At 44.2% G+C, this 20,821-nt stretch overlaps 2 protein-coding genes across 6 annotated transcripts in view; one reads left to right on the top strand and one right to left on the bottom strand.

Annotated features, from left to right (window-relative positions):
- Arsg (arylsulfatase G) overlaps nt 1-20,821 on the top strand; it is a 117,344-nt gene that overhangs the window by 7,159 nt on the left and 89,364 nt on the right. The gene's annotated exons all lie outside the window — the stretch shown is intronic.
- Nucleotides 61-20,790, bottom strand: Slc16a6 (solute carrier family 16 member 6). Its single transcript, XM_046422665.2, has 6 exons — nt 20,636-20,790; nt 12,678-12,916; nt 9,746-9,889; nt 8,554-8,682; nt 2,905-3,720; nt 61-2,230 (listed from the first exon to the last, which is right to left on the bottom strand). Exons 2-6 carry the CDS (start codon nt 12,907-12,909, stop codon nt 1,980-1,982), a joined length of 1,572 nt encoding a protein of 523 aa, XP_046278621.1. The 5' UTR covers nt 12,910-12,916; nt 20,636-20,790; the 3' UTR covers nt 61-1,979.

The raw sequence follows: 20,821 nt of genomic DNA, 5'->3' as shown, positions 1-20,821 counted from the left end.
TTTCATTGTGTATAATGAATATTATATTGAAAAACTTTACCACAGAAGAAAATCAGTCTCTTTAAATAAAAAGCCATAAATTTATTGCAAATCTAGAAGTACCAGAATGTCACTAATACAGAACAAATCAGCAATCTTTTTATTTTCTTCCAAACATTTAAAATCTTGATAATTGACATACTGAAATTGGCATACATATTTTTTTTTCTCATGCAGTTAACAGAATGGACACAGAGCAGATCCCTCAAAAATCAGTTATAAATATTAAATTGTGTTGAACATTCATAGTACAAAATATGTTGTAAAGTGCTGAAGTCATGTAGGTCTACAAACCTGCCCCGGGCTCAGAGTGTTCCCGAGCCGTGGCAGACGTGTGCTACATCCACCTTGTTTTAGGTGTGTCTGTTTTGGACAGACGCTTTGTCATTTCCTCCCTTGCCCTCCCCAAAGTTTTACCGATTGTCCTATTTCTATGGCTGATAAAATGCTGTACAAAATGTAGTCGGTGGTGATGAACTATGTCACTTTCATCTCAGTGCACAGAAATATTCAAGCTTGTGTGTACCTGGAACCAAACTAGGCTTGTTATATTTTTTTCCCCCTGAGTTGTCATAAATTAACAGTAAGATGAATAAAGATGGAGCAGCAAGCACTGATCACCACCTGGAGGGTGAGGTTCAGTAAAACAGGTGAGGAAACAGGCCACCTCTTATCTTCTTGATGAAAACTGCTAAAATGAGAAAGACTATACATGTAGTGTGACTCCAAAACAATAATGGCCACAATCGAGTTCTAGGTCAGACGAGAGTTCTACCTTGTAACTTGTGATGGTAACATAAATGTCTCTGCTACTCCCCAATGAAATACAGAAATTCTTCAACAGTAAAGGTTTGACAAAATCAGAAATGCTTCAACGATTCAGTGAACTATAATTTTGATCAAAGAAGATCCTCAAGTATTCTTAGGTGATCAAAGAAATCATCTTTTAAAAGCTAAGGCGATTTGCTCTCCATTATTTTCCCCCTTTACATAGCACACGCTACCTTTAATCAAATTGAAGGATCATTGCAATTTGGCCTTGTATGAGAGTAACTTTATAAGACAAGAAGTACTTATTGAGGCATTTAAAGGATTGCGGGAAGGAGGTAAAAATGCCGTTGATGTCTCGGATTATGTTTTATTTCTTTTGATTAATCATCCTAGAATAACTTAATAATAAATAGTGGTTTAAATTAAAGACATTATAATCACATATTTCTGAATAATTAAAAGCAACAGGAAATACATTTTTGAATGCAATTCCATATCTTCTGTATTGAAATACTTTTGGTGATGACTGGCCATAAAAAGAAGTGGTCTTCTTCACATTTATGACATTCAAGTTATATATTTAAAATTTTCTGCTTATTGATCAGATGTTTGGTCTTAAACTATATTTCATTTCTGTGCAGTATTTGGAAAGCCAGAGGCCATAATTTGTTAATGGACACCTCAGTATTTTTCAGCTTCTTTTTAAAAACAATTTACTTGTCTTTCTGAAAAATCAGAAATCTTTTAAATGATTCAAGATTTTTTTTTTTCTGGGCGGGGATAGGCAATTTCATTTCAATGACCTGGGCTAGAAGTCATTTTAGAAGATAGTGGTTTATCACATGTGAATGCTCTTCCAACCACTCGGCCAATTCATTGTCACTCTTTTAATACTGGATCAGAACCAGAGTTCTTCTATGAGTTTGTATTGCTACTGAATACAGCCAGATTTATACACAGAAGAGAGTTTGGTTATTTTTGTTTTGGCTTAAAAAAATAAGCAAAAAGGAAAATTTAGGGCAAAAAGAAAAAAATGTTGGTAGTGCTGTTTGCATACACATTCCCTTTAAAATGCAGGTCTGAAGGGGTGTCAGCTCCCCTACCTCCCTGTGGTCCTTGCAGCACCCCCTTCCCAGCCAACATGGCCGCTGCTGTTACAGGAAAACCTGTTACACTGGCTCTACTTTCACTTGAGTTCTTTGCTCGTTTTTCCCAAGATCCATTTCCAGAAAGTCTTCGGGTATGTCTTGTAACGCCTTCCCCCGTTGGGGCTCAGCCTGCGCTTCTTCTGAGTGCCCAGGCTGGCACAGTCCCCTTTTGCATGGTCTCACCAGGGCGAGGCACACTGCAGCTATGGACATGCCTGCTGCACAGGAGTAGAAGGCCCTGCTGTAGATCCTGCTCTGGTCCACCAGCAGACCTGCAAGAGAGCAGTGGCACTGTGATGCTGTGCACCTCCACCCAGACGCCCAGACATGCTAGAAACTTCTCAGTGCCTCCCTTCCTCTCCCCCACCCCAATCATTGATTGGTGCATCGTAGCTGCACGTAACGATGGGATCTGTTGTTAGAATATCTGCTCGTGCACACACTATTCTTTTGTTTTTTTCTAATGCTGGATTGGAGGGGAAAAAATAAATCGAACCCACGGCACACTTAGCACCTGAAAATACAAATTGCTAAGCTGTTCGTCATGGGCTCCGTCTGTCCCCGTAGAGAGTCTGAATTGTGGGGACAGGTACGTGCGTGTTTCTTTGAGAAAGTGATAATGTCGGAAAGAGCTGCATTGTTTTTACTGGCGTTCCCTTTCGTACCTTTCAACAGGGCAAGATTTCTAATCACGACAATTTTAAGGACACATCACATCAGATCTAAGATATGAACTGGACGTGTAACCTCCTGCAGGGGTACTCCGCCCTGATCGCTCAGGTGTGTGCAGAGTGTTGCAATGTGCTCAGGTCCCAGACACCTGGCAGCTCCAACATTCAGCAAAAGTGTCCCAGTGGAAGTAGATTTTAAAGTTATGATTTGAACAGGAAGCTCACGACCAACCAGGGGGAGGTAGACCAGGGTGTGTGCCCTGGGTGTAAGTTACCTGCTAGGGGTGGGCCTGCCAGCCCTGCGATGCTCTGGATGAAGACATAGACTCCAGCGGCAGAAGAGATCTTCTCAATCCCCACCACGTCATCTTCGGCGAGCATTGGAATGTGGGTCCCCCCTATAGTTCCAACCATGAACCCAAAAAATATGCTACAGGACATGAGGCCCCAGAATTCAGTAGCAAAGGTGAAGGCGAACAGGGACATGGTCAGCAGGATGACGCAGATGAGCTCAATGTAGATCTTTCGGATGGGCTCTCGGTTGAGGGCAAACCCGGCTCCGATCCGACCAAAAACTTCAGCAATCGCCATTGTCGATAATAAAAACGCCGCACGATCTGGGTCAATGCCCAGGCTGATGCCCAAAGGAATGATGTACAGGGAAGGGGCAAAGAACCCCAGGGTGGCAAAGAGACCGAATAACGCGTAACAGATAAAACTCTTCTCTTTCAAAATCGAGAAGTCTAACAGCGGGGCTTTCTGGTCCCCTGGCTTGGAGCCAGCCTTCACCAGGGTCTGCTGCAGGTCAGTCCTGGGTTCCAGTTCTGGGTTCGTGTGACTAGGCACATTTTTGGGTGAGGTAGTTAGTTCTACTCCTGAGTCAATGGAGTCTATTGAGGTTCTGGTTTTCTCATTTTCAAGCATATATTGCACTTCTTTCCGGCTTTCGTGGGTGACTGTTTTCGGTGACACTGGCCCTCTGATAATGATGGGTCTCAGCAGTGCCCCGCAGACGACGATGTTCAGCTGCAGGAGGCCCACGAACAGGAGGCTGTGTCTCCAGCCGATGTGCTCCTTGAGAGCCGTGATGGCTTCAGAGGCAGCAGCGAAGAAAGGAGAGAAAACCCGAGGTCAGTGAGGGGCTCCAGACCCAGGAGAGCACGGATACGGACTAGGTTTTGGTTTGTTTAATGAATCAATAAGGAGAATGTGCATCATAGTTCTTACGTATAAAAATGTTCAGCCCAGGCTCCAGATGATCTTTGGAAGGTGCCGTTTTCTAGGGAGATGCGAGAAGTGAAATAAGGACCCTCCCCCCCAAAAAAAAAATAGAGTTAATACCTGGCACCCTATCCTATCTGGTCATAATGTAAGGAAATTAGAAATCAATGATAAAATAAAAAATAGAAGCTCTGCTAACACCCAGAGACTAAATAATACTCTATTGAATGACGAACAGAGAGTAGAAATCAGGAATGAAATAATAAAAAAAAATACTTAGGGGTAAATGAGAATAGCGATATAACATCAAAATCTCTAAGACAGTCTAAGAGGCAGTGCTAAGAGGAAAACTCGCTGCATTCATTAAAACGATAGACAGTCAACAAACAAATAACCTAACATTACATCTCAAAGCCCTAAAAAAAGAACAAATCAACACCAAAAGCAGAAGATGGGAAGTAATTAAAATCAGAGCTGAAATCAATGAAATTGAAACAAAGGAAACAATAAAACAAAAAAACCCAACAAAAAGTTTGTTCTTTGGAAAAAAAAAATCAATAAAATGGATAGTCCCTTAGCTAAGTTAACAAAGAAAAAGAAAACTCAAATTACTAAAATTTGTGATGAAAAGGAAATATCACAGGGGACACTACTGAAATACAGATAATAATCAGAACCTATTTTGAAAATTTATAAAAAATCTTGACGATACTGACAAATTTCTAGAGACACATGACCCAAATTGAATCAGGAGGACATAGAAAATTTCAACAGATGAATTTCAGTTGATGAAACTGAAGACACCATCAAAAGCCTACCAAGAAAGAAAAGCCCAGGACCAGACGGATTCTCAGCCGAGTTCTACCAGACCTTCAAAGAAGAATTAACGCCAACCCTAACCCTCCAGTTATTCCATGAATGAGAAAAAGAGGGAAACCTTCCAAACTCATTCTATGAAAGCAGTATCACCCTGAACTAATGAGAAACCAGATAAAGACATCAAGGAAAGAAGATTTCAGACCAACATCCCTGATGAAAATAGATGTAAAATTCTTAATAAAATATAAATCGCATATAAAGACATTAAAAAGATAGTGCACCATGATCAAGTGGGGATCATCCCAGGGATGCAAGGTTGGTTCACATACAGAAATCAATAAATATAATTCATCACATCAATTGACTTAAAGAATCACATGATTATTTCAATAGATGCAGAAAAAGCATTTGACAAAATACAACATCCATTCACGTTCAAAACACTAGAAAAACTAAGGATAGTAGGAACACACCTCACCATTGTAAATGCTATATATGCTAAACCCAAGGCCAACATCATTCTACGGAGAGAAATTGAAAGCATTTCCTCTAAAAACTGGAACAAGACAGGGATTGCCTCTTGTACCACTTCTATTCAACATAGTCCTGGAAACTCTAGCCTGAGCAATTAGAAGAAAGAAATTAGCAGGATACAAATAGGAAAAGAATTCAGACTATCCCTATTTGCTGACGACATGATTCTATATTTAGAAGACCCAAAAATTCCACCAGAAAACTTCTAGAAATCATAAATGAATTCAGCAAAGTAGCAGGATACAAAATTAACATCCATAAATCAATTGCATTCCTATATAACAGTGATGAATTAACTGAAAGAGAAGTTAGGAAAACTATCCCATTCACGATGGCCTCAAAGAAAGTAAAATATCTGGGACTAAATCTAACAAAAGAGGTGAAAGACCTCTACAATGAAAACTACAGAACACTGAAGAAGGAAATTGAAGAAGACCTTAGAAGATGGAAAGATCTCCGTTGTTCTTGGATAGGCAGAATTAATATTGTCAGAATGGCCACATTACCAAAAGCATTATACAGATTTTAATGCAATTCCTATTAAAATTCCAAAATGATGTTCTTCATAGAAATAGAAAAAGCAGTCATGAAATTAATTTGGAAAAATAAGAGGCCCCGAATAGCCAAAGCAATCCTCAGTGAGAAAAGTGAAATAGGAGGCATCATGAGAACAGACCTTAAATTATACTACAGAGCTAGAGTAACTTAAACATCCATTCAGCACGGTATTGGCAGCAAAACAGACATGAAGACCAATGGAACAGAACAGAAGACACAGAGAGAAACGCACATAAATACAGTTATCCCATACTAGGCAAAGCTGCCTTAAACGCATATTGGAGAAGACAACCTCTTCAACAAATGGTGCTGGGAAAATTAGAAATCCATATGTAATAAAATTAAATTAGGCCCACATCTCTCAGCACAAAACTCAACACAACGTAGATCAAGGACCTAGGCATTGGACCACAGACCCTCGGCCTATTAGAAGAAAAAGTAGGACCAAATCTCTTGTCGTGTCGGCTCAGGAACCAAATTCTTCCTAAAGTGTAAGAAGTAAAATCAAGAATCAATAAATAGAATTGTATCAAACTAAAAGCTTCTTCACAGCAAAAGAAACAATCAAGAATAGGAAGAGAGAGCCTACAGAATGGGAGAAAAATCTTTGCCACCTGCACCTCAGACATAACATTATTCTGCAGGTTATATAAAGAACTCGAGGGGCTGGGGTTGTGGCTCAGAGGTAGAGCACTTGCCTAGCATGTGCAGGGCCCTGGGTTTGATCTCAGCACCACATAAAAATAAATAAAATAAAGGTATTTTGTCCCACCACAACTAAAAAATAATTAAAAAAAAAAAACTCAAAAAATTTCAACCAAACAGATAACTCAATCAACAAATGGGCAAAGGAAATGAACAGACACTTCAAGAAATATGATGGTCAACAAATATATGACAACGTCACTAGCAGTAGAGAAATGCAAATTGAAACTACACTGAGATTTTCATCTCACTTCGGTCAGAATGGCAATTATCAAGAATACAAGTAACAATGTTGACAGGGATGTGAGGAAAACGTTCACTCATACACTGCCGGTGGGACTGCAAATTGGGGTAACACTCTGGAAAGCAGTATGGAGAGTCCCCAGAAAACTTGGAATGGAGCTACTATTTGACCCAGTGATCCCACTCTATGGCATATACCCAAAGGACTTAAAATCAGTCACATCAATGTTTATAGCAGCTCAATTCACAATAGCTAAGCTATGGGAGCAACCTAGGAGTTCTTCAATGGTTGAATGGATAAAGAAAATTTAGTACATATACACAATGGAATATTAATCAGCCATAAAGAAGAATGCAATTATGGCATTTGCCAGTAAATGGATGGAACTGGATAATATCTTGCTAAATGAAATAAGAGAATCCCCCCCCCCCAAAAAAAAAAAAACAAAAAACAAAGGCTGAATGTTCCCTCTGATATGTGAATAGTGACTCACACTAGGGGCAGTGGAGTGGAGGTTCACTGGGAGTGGACAGGGGAGAATGGGGGGAAGAGAGGGAGGATAGAAATGGGAGAAAGGATGGGGGATGGGAATGGGAAAGACAGAATGAACTGGACATAACTTTCCTACATTCGAATGTGAATTCACAACCAGTGTGGCTCCCCATCATGTACAACCACAAGAACGGGAAGTTACACTCCATGTATGGATGATATGTCAAAACACATTCTAGGAGTTGTGGAAGAGACTGTATAATCCACAAAGCCTAAACAATTTATTCTCTGGCCTCTTACAAACAGAATTCACCAATCACGGAGCCGTACGTATCCTTGCACACCCACTCATTCAGTCCTTAGGAGTAGTGGATTAAATAAAAAATAAATTGTGTGTGGTGGTGCCCGCCTGTAATCCGCAGGAGGCTGAGGCAGGAGGATGGCAAGCTTGAAGCCAGCCTCAGCAACTCAGCGAGGTCCTAAACAACTCAGTGAGACCCTGTCTCAAAATCAAAAAATAAAAAGGGCTGGGATGTGGCCTTTATCTCAGACCTATGGTTCCTCCCATTAACAGGGAAGGCTTAGACTTGCCAAGGAGCGTCGAGCTTCGAGCTCTGTCCCCATCTGGCAATAACTGGTCCAATTTCCCTTTCTCCGTGCACCATTTCTTGAGCGCCCACAAGGGGCCAGGGATGTGCCCAGAACCAGGACACAAGGCTGAGCAGGACTGTCTCCACCCTCAGACACTCACAGTCCACTGATGGTTTCTCCCCTCAACATTTCATTTGGAAAATTTCTAAACCGACAGCAAAGTGGAAAACCAATACTGCGGTGGCCCCCCACTCGGTCCTCCCAGTTAACGTGCCTCTCGCTCTCTGGACCTGTGACAGCACACATGCAGTCAGCTCTCAGAACCATCTGGAAGCTCCAGCATTGGGACATGTCACTCCTAAAGGCTCCTGCCTGTGTCTCCTACCCGCCAAGTGCAGTCCGTGGGCAGGATCGTCATGAACTGGGAAAGGACGCATCCTAGACTCCACAGTTACCTGCCTACTGCTTTAGTTTTCTTGTAATTCACATGTGGACATTGAATTAGGGAAACAAAGGGTGATATTTTTGCTGTGAGATTATCCATATACACATAAAACGGACTTCACTAGCATGACTTAAATCCACATTCGAAAAGTAACAGAAATAAAATATACAAATCACGAAATTATTTTGGAACGATTTTGCATATTTCAAGAAAAAGCCTTATCATGGAATGTGTAGCTTCCTACTGACATAAATTCTCTCCGACCTGATATTCAGAGTAGCTCCCCCCTTCCACAAGACAGCTGCCATCACCTACCTGGTGCAAAAGCAAACACGGCGAAACATTCTCCCGTAGAAGCGACAGCGGTGACTACTGAGCGTCTTTTGTCAAAGTATTGTGACAGAATGGTGACGGTGGGCAGAAAGCTAAAGCAGTAGCCCAGACCTGTGAGGGAGAGAAGGAGCCGTGAGAGCCACGCACTGACGGACCCTGAAGGGTGTGTCCAGAGACACAGGGCTCCGCAGGGTGTGATGGTGCACACCTGTAATCCAGCACCTCGGGAGGCCGAGGCAGGAGATCACATGTCGAGGCCAGCCTCAGCAACTGTCTCAAAGTAAAGAGGGCTGGGGATGTAACTCAGTGGTACAGCGCCCCTTGGTTCAATCCCCAGTACTGGGGGGTGGGGTAGGGGGGTTGGGGAGGGTGGGAAGGAAGAAAAGATTGAGGGTTTCTGTGTGTAGGTTTTTAGAATAAGAAGTGTTCTGCGAGCCCTGTAATTCATCCTGGAGAAAGGTATCGTAGCAAAGAAAAGTGGGTTTATGAAAAGTCGAGAGAAGCTGGGTGCATTGGGCATCGGGACATTCTGTAATCCTAAGTACTTGGGAGGGTGAGGCAGGAAAGTTGTCAAATTTGAGGTCAGCCTGGGCAAGTCAGTGAGATCCTATCTCAGACAATACAGAGGGCTGGCGATGCAGCTCCGTGGCATGCACAAGGCTCTGAGTGTGATCCCCAGCACTGGAAAATTAATAAGGTTATTAATAAATTAATAAAGCTGTTCATAGTTGTTTGGGGAAGTTAGGAGCAATAAAAACTAGGATTTATATTGGGAAATAAATATGTCTTTTGGCAGGGGTAAACATGAAACCACGGAAGTATGCAGATTGAACTAGCCACCTCAGATCAGTCAGGAGCAAGGTCTGCACTCCTTTTGGAAGTCTTGGGTTGTGAAATGACGTCTTGGTTGCATACTAGAGCAAAAGAGCAGCTGATCTTCATCGCTGGTAAATATTAAAAGAAGAAGAAACAAAACCTCTGGGGCACTTGAAAATAAGCTTCCCTGGCCCCTGCAGTCTACACGGGGGCGGGAAACCTCAAGACCCCTGATCCCAACTGTTATTAATATTAAAGAACTAGAGAGAGGAAAAAGAGGATTTGGGCTTCATGTCTTCCCGCCCTTCCTTGTCCTTCAGACTAGGTGTCTCTGAACATCTGAGCTGGGGACACTCACCCGAGATGAGCCCGATGGTGATGTACATGTGGTAAACCTTCTGGGAGAAGGAGGCGGCCACCATCCCGGTGCTGACCAGCAGCCCTCCTGCCATCACCACCAGCCGGTGTCCAAAGCGGTTGCTCAGAATGGTGGACAGGGGAGCTGCAGGAAAGGGACAACAACATCAGAATGACCCCAAATGACCCGTTTATTCCTGGAGGCTGGAGGGTCGGCTCCAGGGAGATTCCTACCCCCGCCCCCCAGTTTTGAACAGGGAGCGAGGATGTCAAACACACACTACATTTCATGTGGTGGCGACTGAGGCCAGTTCAAAAATTATTTTAGAATTTGTTCAAATGAAACAAGATTTTCTGGGATCTTTAAAGAGAAATCCAAGGTATAGCCGGGTGTGGGCGTGCACACCTGTGATCCCAGTTACTCAGGAGGCTGAGGCAGGAGGACTGCACGTTGGAGGACAGCCCAGGCAACTAAGACACTGTCTCAATAAACAGACAAATAAATAATAAGTAAATAGGGTTGGGGATATAGCTCAGTGGTAGAGCACCCCTGGATTCAACCCCCAGTGCCAAAAAAAGTAAACGGCAGAGAGATTGGGGGTGTAGCCCTGGGGCAGAGAGCTTGCCTTGCATGCATGGGGCCCTGTGTTTGATCCTCAGCACAGAATAACAGGATAAAATTTATATCTCTATCTTTTTAGATTATATCTCTATTTTTAGATATTTGAAATTTATATCTATATTTTTAGATCTCAGCCTACCATGAGCATCTCCAAAATTAAATATGCATTTATGTTATTCTATTATAAAAATTGTGGTTTCCCCTTGCTGGTTAAGGTGACACATGCCTGTGGTCTCAGCAAAACTTTGTAACTGAGGCAGGAGGAACACAAGTTTGAGGCCAATGGGGGTCTCAAAATAAAGTAAATAAAAGGGGCTGGGCTTGTAGCTCTACTATAACAAAACAAAACAAAAAGCAGACACCTGCTTTTCCTATGATTGCTTGGATCATTCCCCCCTCTACTCAGTTCACACCTGGAAAGGGCTAGCAATGGGGCAGGTGACTCCAGAGTGGCTGATGGACCATGTGCTCAGGTCTATAGGCTTTCTCCCCTGGGACCCTTCAGTTTAGCAGATGAGTTTCCTGGTTCCATGCGACTTAATATTGCCTTGAGTACAGTGAGACAGGTGAACTTTTGAGAGCCTGGTCAAAGAGGAACGTGCTGAACAGAAGGGTGGGGAAAAGGGACTCGGTTTTGTTGGGCTTAGTCCTGTGTATCTATCGTTAGGTGTAAACATGCAAATTAATATTGAACAGAGCTAATGATGAAATCCCTGCCATCATTTTGAGCTGGTATGTTGTCTCAAAGTCTTAACAGCTGGAATATTATTTAGAATGACTTTCTGGTATCGTCGTATTAACTGGAGTTGACTGCACTGTTAGCTTTGCCTATTAAAGAGCTCAGATTTAAGCATTTATGTTTTCATTTTCTTTAGATTATCAAAATGTAAAATTTTGGTTCTCATTTATTTAAATTATCTTCCTCAGTAAGTGAGCATTCCACAGTTTGGAAAGGAAGTCTTAATAATTAAAATGAGCTGGGGATATAGCTTAGTTGGTAGAGTGCTTGTCTCACATGCACAAGGCCCTGGACTCAATCCCTAGTCATTGCAATGATGATATTATAATAAAAATAAAAATGAAAGTAGGATCTAGTTAATCAAACTTATAAATAAGAGACGGTATGAAGACCAGCAAGAGAGATTCCTGCTCTCTCCAGATGGTAAAAACCCACACGGCAGCCTTTTAAGACACTATATGGGTAAAACCGAACTACAGTTAGAAGGCTTAACTTCAGTGATCATAATGGTTGAATGAAAGGACATCAGGGTGAAGTCGTGCGTAAGGCTGGCCTGGCTGGCTCTCCGACAGGAGCCCTACCCTGCGGCTTTGTCCTCTCAGGAAAGCCTCAGCATTGCCTCTGATGGACAGATGAGTGCAGCAGCCTTAGCATGTAAGTCCAAGGAGGCCACGCAGGACCTGGTGAAAAGCAGTCTGTTAACGATGATCCTAAAACCCCATTTATTTTATGCTGTTGGATCTGAGACTACTACACAAGGATGACTCATTAAGGCCCTTTAGGGAATCAGGCATTTGGAATTCAGTGTTCTTTAGGACACTGTGATCTTACAGTGGTTCCTCGGTAGCCATAGGGGATGGTTTTAGGACCCGTCCCCACCCCCAGGACACCAAAATCCAGGGATACTCCAGTCCCTTACATAAAAATGGCATGATATTTACCTAGGCATATATTCTCCTTACTTGAAATCACCTCTAGATTACTTATGTTACCTGATACAATGTACGTAACACATATATAGTTGTTATACTGTATCTGTTAGGGAATAGAAGTCAGGGCAGGCTTAAAGCAGGCACCACCACCGCAGGCCTAAGGCCGTGGTGCTGCAGGTTGCAAAACACCATTTTCAATCTGCAATTGGTCGAATCTGTGGGAGAGGAACCCCTGCATAGGGAGGGCCCACTGTATACCTTTTTACCCCTCCCCCACCTCTCTTCTGCACGTAGCCACATGTATATGTTTCCGGCCTGTTTTCAAAGCATGTTTTCTATGAGACCAGGGCTTTGAATGTCAGGCATTTGGGATGCCTCTTCTTTAGACAATGACTGTGCATATCTTCATAGAACTGGTTTCGCTGCGATCCTCAAGGGCACTCCTGAATCCTTAAGCTATAAGGAAGGCTTTCGTCAAATGCCTCTTGTTTCTTGCCAATCCCGACCCTCTGAAAACTATTACTTAATTGAAACCAGAAAGGGCCCAGGACATCACAAACACACCTGCTCCCGTCACATCGTCAGGCAGATTGAAAGGGGCAGGTGCTTACATCGTGGCTGGGCCGAAAGACATACTAACCTGTAAACGTTAAGACGAAGACACATATTGACACTATCCATGAGATCGTGCTGTTGGATTCATCAAAACTGTTCATCAAGTCATTAAAGAAGACGCCGAAGGTCTTGATGATACCATAGGAAAAGACTTCCACGAAGAAAAAAGAAACAGCTACCGCCCAGCCCCATCCTCCGTCAGGCACTTGAGTGTACACATTGGCTCTGGAACAAAGCTTTGATTTCATCTGGGTCATTCTTAACCTGAAATAAAAAGGTTTTTTTTTTTTTTTTTAAATTAGATCAGCAATAGCAGGAGGGCTGATCTTGAGCAAATGATAAGAGACACCACACTTCTTAGGTTGTTGGATATTTAAATTATGCAGTTTGTATCATCTTTAGACAATTTAATATCTATTTGTCTGCCCACCTATCTTTGAACTACATTCCCAGGTGTGTTTTTTTTTTTTTTTTGAGACAGGCTCTCCCTAATTTGCTGAGGCTGGACTCCAAATTGTGATCCTCCTGCCTCCTGAGTTGTGATGGCTCCTGAGTTGCTGGGATGACAGGTGTGCAGCACTGAGCCCAGTAAAGCAGAGTGGCCCCAGTACTGATGCTAACCTTAAAGACAAGTGAGGCAGAGACAGGCTGAGCTGGCCCTAAGGAATGCTCATTAGAAATTAAGCCTAGGAGCCAGGCCCAGTGGTGCACATCTATCATTTGCCCACTTGAGGTGGCTGAGGCAGGAGGATTGCAAATTTGAGGCCAGCCCGGGCAACTCGGTGAGACTGTCTCAAAATAAAAGGGCTGAGGATGCTGCCTCAATAAAAAGGCTGAGGATTGAAATTTCAAATAAAAAGGCTGAGGACTGAACCTAGAGCTGAGGATTGAACCTGGGTTCAATCCCTAGTACTGCAAAATCAAAAAACTAAGAAGTGAACCTTCAAACAGGGAAGCCGAAGGGGCAACACTGACAGTTCATCTGGCACCTTCCACAAGACAATGGCTTGAGACATTGTATGTGTCCTGCTGGATGCCACAGGCCATTGGGATCATCCAAGTCTTCGTGCTCCCATTTTGCACTCACTAAGCAACATTCGGATTCTGATTTGGGCTCCCATGTAGCTGTACCTATGTGGTCAGAACCTACCTATGGGCCAAACTATGGAAATCCTGTCTTCTGACAGTTTGTTCCGCGTTCTTTCCTTAAAGGTGATCCCCACTTGGTGTATTAGCTACTCAGTTTCAGAGCACATGACAAGTCTTCGAGAATGCAGTGACTAATTAACCTGTCTGGGCAATGCCCTGTCTGGGCACCAGCTACCCCTGACCTCCCTAGGCCTTTCCATTCAAACTGCAACAAACGCTGGTCGAGCAGACCTGAGCCGTAACACCACAAAGAAAGAGGTGACACTGTTCAGTGTGGGAGGAGGCGGGTTTAACCTGAGTCTTCTTGAGTGGACTCTAGCATGTGAATTCTGCAAAGTCTTTGAAGTTACGTTTACTTTCAAGCAATGATATATTTTATATGTTATATATTTTATATATGTATATCTTTTAGCTCAACTAAAAATTAATGATATTTATAATAATAAAGAACTCAGGGCCATGAGAGTTCTTAATGGCCACCAACCTCAAGTTTGAGAATTCTTTACAATTAATTATAGAGCTATGAACAGGTGAATTTTTAGGGTGCAAGCATTGCTAAGGGAAAGGTCTTCCCGGTAATGCAGGCAACTGAAAAATAACAGGATATAAGCTCGGCTGTGCAGTAGGCTTGCGATTCCTGGTCATAAGTTTTAATAATCTTGACTTCATAAAATCTGAAACGGCAAGCTGGGGTGCAGGGGCGCACACCTGTCATCCCAGCTTCCCAGGAGTCTGAGTCAGGAGGACTTCAAGTTTGAAGTCAGCCTCAGCAAGTTAGCAAGATCCTATTTCAAAATAAAATATTAAAAAATGGGGGGCTGGGGACGTGGCACAGGGTAGAGCACCCCTGGGTTCAGTCGCCAGGACTGCAGAAATCAGTCATCTGCACAAAAAAATCCGACCGAGCTTCACATCTCCATTCGCTTAGCAGCCTGGTCCGTGGCAAGGACCCCAGCGCCCACTCTTTGCACTCTGGTACTGTTAAAATACGTGGACGCGTGAAATAGGGCGTAAGATGCTTCAAGAAGCCTGTGCTCTCTGCAGCAAAGGCCCGTGTGGGCACGCTGTGTCATGCCTGAGGGCAAATGGAAAGGTGGCCGGGCGGTGAGAGCGCTCCAGATGCAGGCTGACAGCTAGCGTCACCGTCCGTCTCCCACACAGGAAGCAACTGACCTAAGTGGGCCGGAGCCCTCCAGCAAAGGGCTTTCACAACAGCCCGCCCTGGCTAGCCTTTCCAGAGGAGGCTGCTGGGGCAGAGGAGTGACAGCAGCCCTGGGGAGGGCGTGCTGGGGAAGGAGAGGGCGGTGGGGGGCCTGCGGCAGTCAAGACCTTGGCCTTGGTCCCATGCACAGGGCCGCAGGTTTGAACTTTCCCCTGTGAAGCCCACGGCTCCTTTAATAGCCTCTAAACTGGCTCCCCGCGTCTGTCTGGTTCGATGGACCTTTGGAAATACTGCATCATCGGGCCATTTTTTTTTTCCTGCTGTTTTTCCAATGACTTTCCTTTTGCTGGAGGATGAGACCCACTCATTAGGCAGACGGTCAATATCCCTCGCCATTGGATCCCAACCTGTCTTGGGAGCTGAGTTTCTTCTGGTTCCAAGACTCGACTCACCTGCCAGGGTTAAAACGGGCTCCTAGTGGCCCTGGGGTCTGCAGCCACCCAGCCTGTGGCCATCCAGGCCCCTCTCCCCCTAAGGCTTCCTCTGACCAGCCGCCTCCAGGGGCGCTCTTCTTCATGGGACAGTGTCTTTGAGGGATGGGGCTATCACTTACTTTTAGGTATTGATCTTACTTCCTCAATTAAATTGTAAGCTCACAAAATCCAGTGCTCCGCTCTCTGCTACCCTGCTCCCGACCTACGCAGCTTTGATTTTAACAAGGAAGTACCTATTATTAGGTGCCAAAATCTTTTGCTTTCACTGTGAGAACGCTACAGTGAAAAGACGGACAGATGGTTTCTGCCTCCATGGACTAAAATATTTATTGATAATGACACGAAACCTTGAGAATAAAATGCTCTCTAGTTAAAAACCATTCAGCCACATCTTTCTAGAGTTCAGCACGTTTCCTTGTCAGGACCATGTGGCTACAAAATCCAAGGTCATGTTGGCATGGTTGGGTTCCAGATTCTAATCTTTTTTTTTTTTTTCTTTTGGTACTAGGGATTGAACCCAGGGATACTCCATTACTGAGCCACATCTCCAGCCCTTTTAATTCTGAGACAGGGCCTTGCTAAGTTGCTGAGGCTAACCTTGAACCTGCAATCCTCCTGCCTCAGCCTTCCAAGTTGATGGAATTACCGTTGTGGGCCACTGCACCCCGTGTCTTACAGTTTTAATGGAGAGCTCAGGATCAATTTGAACAAAAACACTGGGATCTGGGCATACTGGTGAACACCTATGATCCCAGCAACTTGGGAGGCTGAGGCAGGAGGATCATAAGTTCAAGGCCAGCCTCAGCAACTTAGTGAGGCCCTAAGCAACACAGCAAGACCCTGTCTCAAAATAAAAAATGAAAAGGACTGGAGATATGGCTTAGTGGTTAAGCATCCCTGGGTTCAATCCCCAGTACTCCACCACATGTGCAAAAATTACAGCATGTTGAAGCTAAAGGGAGTTTGGAGCTCATCTTTGTACTGTCCAACTCATTTTGAAAATTCAGAGAACCAAGCCCTGGAGAGTGAAAGGACTTGATCAAAATGGTTCAGAATCAAATCTCCTGACCTTCCCAGGGATTCTGCTATCTTACAAAGCAGCATTTTTGAGCTTTAAAAATTGAAGCTGGGGCTGGGGCTCAGCAGTAGTGCTCTTGCCTGGCATGTGTGAGGCACTGGGTTCGGTTCTCAGCTCCGCATATGAATAAATAAAATAAAGGTCTATCAATAACTAGAAATAAAACCAGTTGAAACTTTTGCATTTAGCACTAAGTTCTAGTAACCAACTGATTTCTCAGGCCAAACCTGGTGCATGGCCCAAGCACAAACTGAGCTAAGAGGGAAGAGCAAATGCTAGATGGTTATTGCAAACATGGGTGAGCACTGGTTATATCTGATCTATGATAGCTGCTTAGCAGACACTGAACTTTTGACTTCTGTTTACCTTCAGGATTCAGTTCCTTTATTTATTTATTTTAAACTCTTGCCTTACGTTTGTGCTACTCTTTTGTGGCTAGATTCAAATATAACCTTCAAGCTGCGTGTGGTGGTGCACACCTGTGATCCCAGCGACTCAGTAGGCTGAGGCGGGAGGATTGCAAGTTCAAGGCCAGCCACAGTGATTTAGCTGGACCCTGTCTCTAAAACCAAAAAAAAAAAAAAAAAAAAAAAAAAAACCAAAAAAAAACCCAAGGACTGGGGATGTGGCTCAGTGATAAAAGCATCCCTGGGTTCAGTTCCCACTACCCGACCAAACCAAACTCCACAACCAAATATAAGTTTCACCTACATTCTTGGGTTCTTGGAGGATACAGTTTTCCTTTCTTATTACTGGGATCATCATAAAGATAAGAAGGCACCCTGAATCTACTCCTACTCCAAAAGTTGATGGCTTTACCATCTGAAACATCCTATGTCCTATTATGTCTAGCTTTGAGGGTAAGACCACAGCATCGCCTCATAACAGAATAACCTGGTTTTGAAAACTTACCAGGTGATAATGCCTGCATTTTGCACACAGCAGGCACCTGCAAGGTAATCAGCTTGCTCTTTCTAATTCCAGTGCCCCACACATCATTTGGTATATAATAGGTGCTCACTAAACATTTACTGAACAAAATGCAATGCCTCCTTATAAAACTGAGTCACGTATGAAAAAGTGCCCGATTATAGAATAAACTCGTAGACTCTTCTCCTTTTCTTTCTTCCATTCATTTCAGCTAAAGGCTTACTGGCTTTACAAGTTGTCTCTGCCTCTGCCAACGAAGAACTGAGGCCTAAATTTTGAGCTTAGTTACTTGGAAGCCTCTGTGAATTCTAGAATATGAAAGTTACCTGTCTGGTTTTGTGGTTTACCCCATGGGAAGGAATACTAGGTGGCTTCCTATGGATATAAGTGGCAAGGCAAGCTGAGTGGACCACTTCTTGATTTTCAGTGTCCCCAACAGGTAAAGGAAGAAACTGAACTAGATTTTGATCTCAGATCTCTTCCGGTCCTAAGAAAAGGCAGTTCTGATAGCCTCTGACCCCAGCTTACCCTCCATCCTTCCCAAGTCCTTTGAAGGCAAGGCCCAGGGGTTTATCTTTTTTCAAGCCTTCAGGCAGTAGTTGAATATCTGTTAATCTTTAATTGGCTGAAATCACTTCATCCCTAAATTTCATCATCTGTAAAAGCAGACTAGGCAAGTCTCTGGCAATTTTCTAGCAGTAAATTCTACAATTCTAAGTGCGGGTTCCCAGAAGTTAACTTTCCTGCACCCCAATGTTCTTCTGAAGGAATCAGAATAACAAAATGTACTAAGCAGTTTGGAATATTTCCTGGTAATTGGCTATCTACGTATCTCCTTGAAGAAAAGAGCTGGGGTGGTGGCACTCTCCCATAATCCCAGCACCTCTGAAGGCTGAGGCAGGAGGATTGTAAATTCTGGGTCAGCCTCGGTAACTCAGCAAGACCTTGTCTCAAAAAGAGAAAGAAAAAGAAAGAAAAGTAGGGGGAAAAAGGTGTCCCCTTAAGTCAATGGGTATTGAGGCTGGGTGTGGTGGACCATTCCTGTAATCTCAGCTGCTCAGGAGTCTGAGGCAGGAGGATTGGAAGTTCAAAGCCAGCCTCAGCAGCTTAGAGAGGCCCTAAGCAACTTAGGGAGATCCTGTCTCAAATGTTTTAAAAATAATAATAAAAAATATGGGCTGGAATAGGGCTGTGGTTAAGTGCCCTTGGGTTCAATCTCTAATACCAATAAATAAAAAGGTTGGGCGTGGGACACATACCTGTGATCCCAGGGACTTGAGAGGCTGAGGGAGGAGGATCGAAAAGTTTAAAGCCAGCCTCATCAACTTAGTTCGGCCCTAATCAATTTAGTGAGATCCTATCTCAAAATAAAAAAGGACTGAGGTTGTGATTCAGTGGTTAAGCCCTCCCTGGGTTCAATCCCAGGTACCAAAATAAGTAAGTAAGTAAATAAATAAATAAAAATTCAAGAATGAAAATATAAATAAATAAATGAGTATTCTGCTAAGGCTTGGAAATCTGATCTACGTGGGATCTTCACTGTGATTTAATTTGCTGAGAAAAGATTTGACCTAAGGGCATCATATTGGATTATAGACCTTCTGAGTGCTAGTTGAGGGTCAGTTCAGAGAAGAGTTCAAAATGCAGGCTTTTTAGATGGAAGCAGGATGGCTGCCGTGCATGTAGGCAGAGCTTGAGCAAATGCACGGGGACCCTCCAGTGTTTTTAAAGACCAGCCTGGAGAAGAGCTTTTGACCAAGCGTCTCAGGCCCTAGTTGTCCAAACCAATCTGTATCTGGATGAAGTTGGTTTGAATTCTCTCTCTGAAAAAAGCCCCAAACCCAACCTGGACGGCTGTCTCAGCAGCGTTGAATCATTGGATACAACCAATTCGCCCATTTTGCAAGACCATGATGTTGAAACCGGAGCCCCTAATTTAAGTGTCCTCCTCAGGAGTTCCACTGAGGAAAGTCCTGTTTTGGAAACCACAGAAGGAAAACTCAGGGTTACCGTACTCATTAAGATAGGAGTTTTTCCACTTGGCTGCATTGTTTATTTACATACTGTCAGTTTCTATCTTGGACAGCCTTCCCTTAATTACACGAAGAGGTGTTTCTACTGTGTTCATCTGCAGGATGCATTGGTGACCCCCAAATGCCACATAATAGTGCTTGGGCCATGGGGAGACACATCACAGATCTCAGCATAAAAATTGGCTCCCCCCACCCCACAAGACACCCGTCTCACTATGATTTGCAAAAAACAGTTAAGTTCTGGGGAGAATCTATCCCAGATAGGAACCACCCGGGCTTCCAGGTTGACCGAGCTGTAAATGCTCTCCCCCAGCTGCCTCCCGGGAGCTTATTCCCCAAACTGGCCCCACCGTGTTTGGTGACTTTTTACCAGCTACCTAACAAACTTCTTCACCTGTCTGCTGGGGGTGAAGGGAATGAAAACCACCCAGAAAGAAATAACCCATTTCCTCTGCAAAACCATCCTCTCTGGCTCCAGCACTGCTCAGCTACACCAGCGCTTTCCTGCGGTTGGCAGCCCAAGAGAACCCTGGAAGTTGCGCGGGACCCGCCGTCAGCCGCTGACAGTTCAGAACGTCCAGGTGTGGGACCCGCGCTCCAGGGGGAGATCCCTGCCCTCCCCCGGGGTAGACACGGGCGGCCGCGGGATGGTGTGTCGGGGATGGAGACCGGGAGACCCACTTTTCCTCGCGCTGCCTCAGTGGCCGCTCTGCGTGCGCGCGCGAGTCTGGGGAAGGAAGGTACCTCTGACATTTCGCTCTAGAGACGCGCACGCAACTTCATGCGGGAAATCCACAGCCGGGCTGAGCCCGCCGCCCCTGACTCCCCCGACAGCCTGGAGCCCCTCACCCGGGGTGGGGGGCACTCAAAGACCCGGCCAGGTATCTCCCCGGACCCCAACTATAGCAGGGTCATGGACAGTCAACTCTCAGCTGCCCACACTGGCAAGAGCGCGTAATCCTGGTGGCCCTGAACATTCCTAACTGTCAGAATATTTTTCGGAAAAAAAATCTCTCCAAAATGCTAAAATGTTAAGTCGTTTCCTCCGCCTCCCCGCCCCAACACATATATTTTTAAAAAACAATCCATGCCCCACAATCAAACTTTTAAACATGTAAAATAATAAAACCAACTCACCAAGTTAGAAGGGAAGAGAATAAACCCCAAAAGGCTCCCAATAAGGCGGAGGCTTGGCCTCCCCCTCCTTATAAGCCGCTCGGTAACATGAGAAAAGGATTAACCCCTTAGGGCGTGGACCCGAGTCTATCCCAAGTTGGCTCTGGCCGGCCGGTGAGCCGGAGCACCCTGGCCCCCCACCCACTC

This window comes from Marmota monax, unplaced genomic scaffold (assembly GCF_021218885.2).
Source record: "Marmota monax isolate L192 unplaced genomic scaffold, Marmota_monax_Labrador192_F-V1.1 WCK01_AAM20220418_F8-fsc00173, whole genome shotgun sequence".
Classification (NCBI taxonomy): Eukaryota; Metazoa; Chordata; class Mammalia; order Rodentia; family Sciuridae; genus Marmota; species Marmota monax.
This window is presented reverse-complemented; position numbering and strand designations above follow the sequence as displayed.

Excerpts from the sequence above, each read along its gene's own strand:
- Slc16a6 (XM_046422665.2), bottom strand. The coding sequence starts at position 12,909 with ATGACCCAGATGAAATCAAAGCTTTGTTCCAGAGCCAATGTGTACACT. Across the intron at positions 9,890-12,677 it reads CTTCGTCTTAACGTTTACAG|CTCCCCTGTCCACCATTCTG; the intron begins GTTAGTATGTCT and ends CCTTTCCTGCAG. Across the intron at positions 3,721-8,553 it reads CGTGTTTGCTTTTGCACCAG|CCATCACGGCTCTCAAGGAG; the intron begins GTAGGTGATGGC and ends CTGCCTCTGAAG.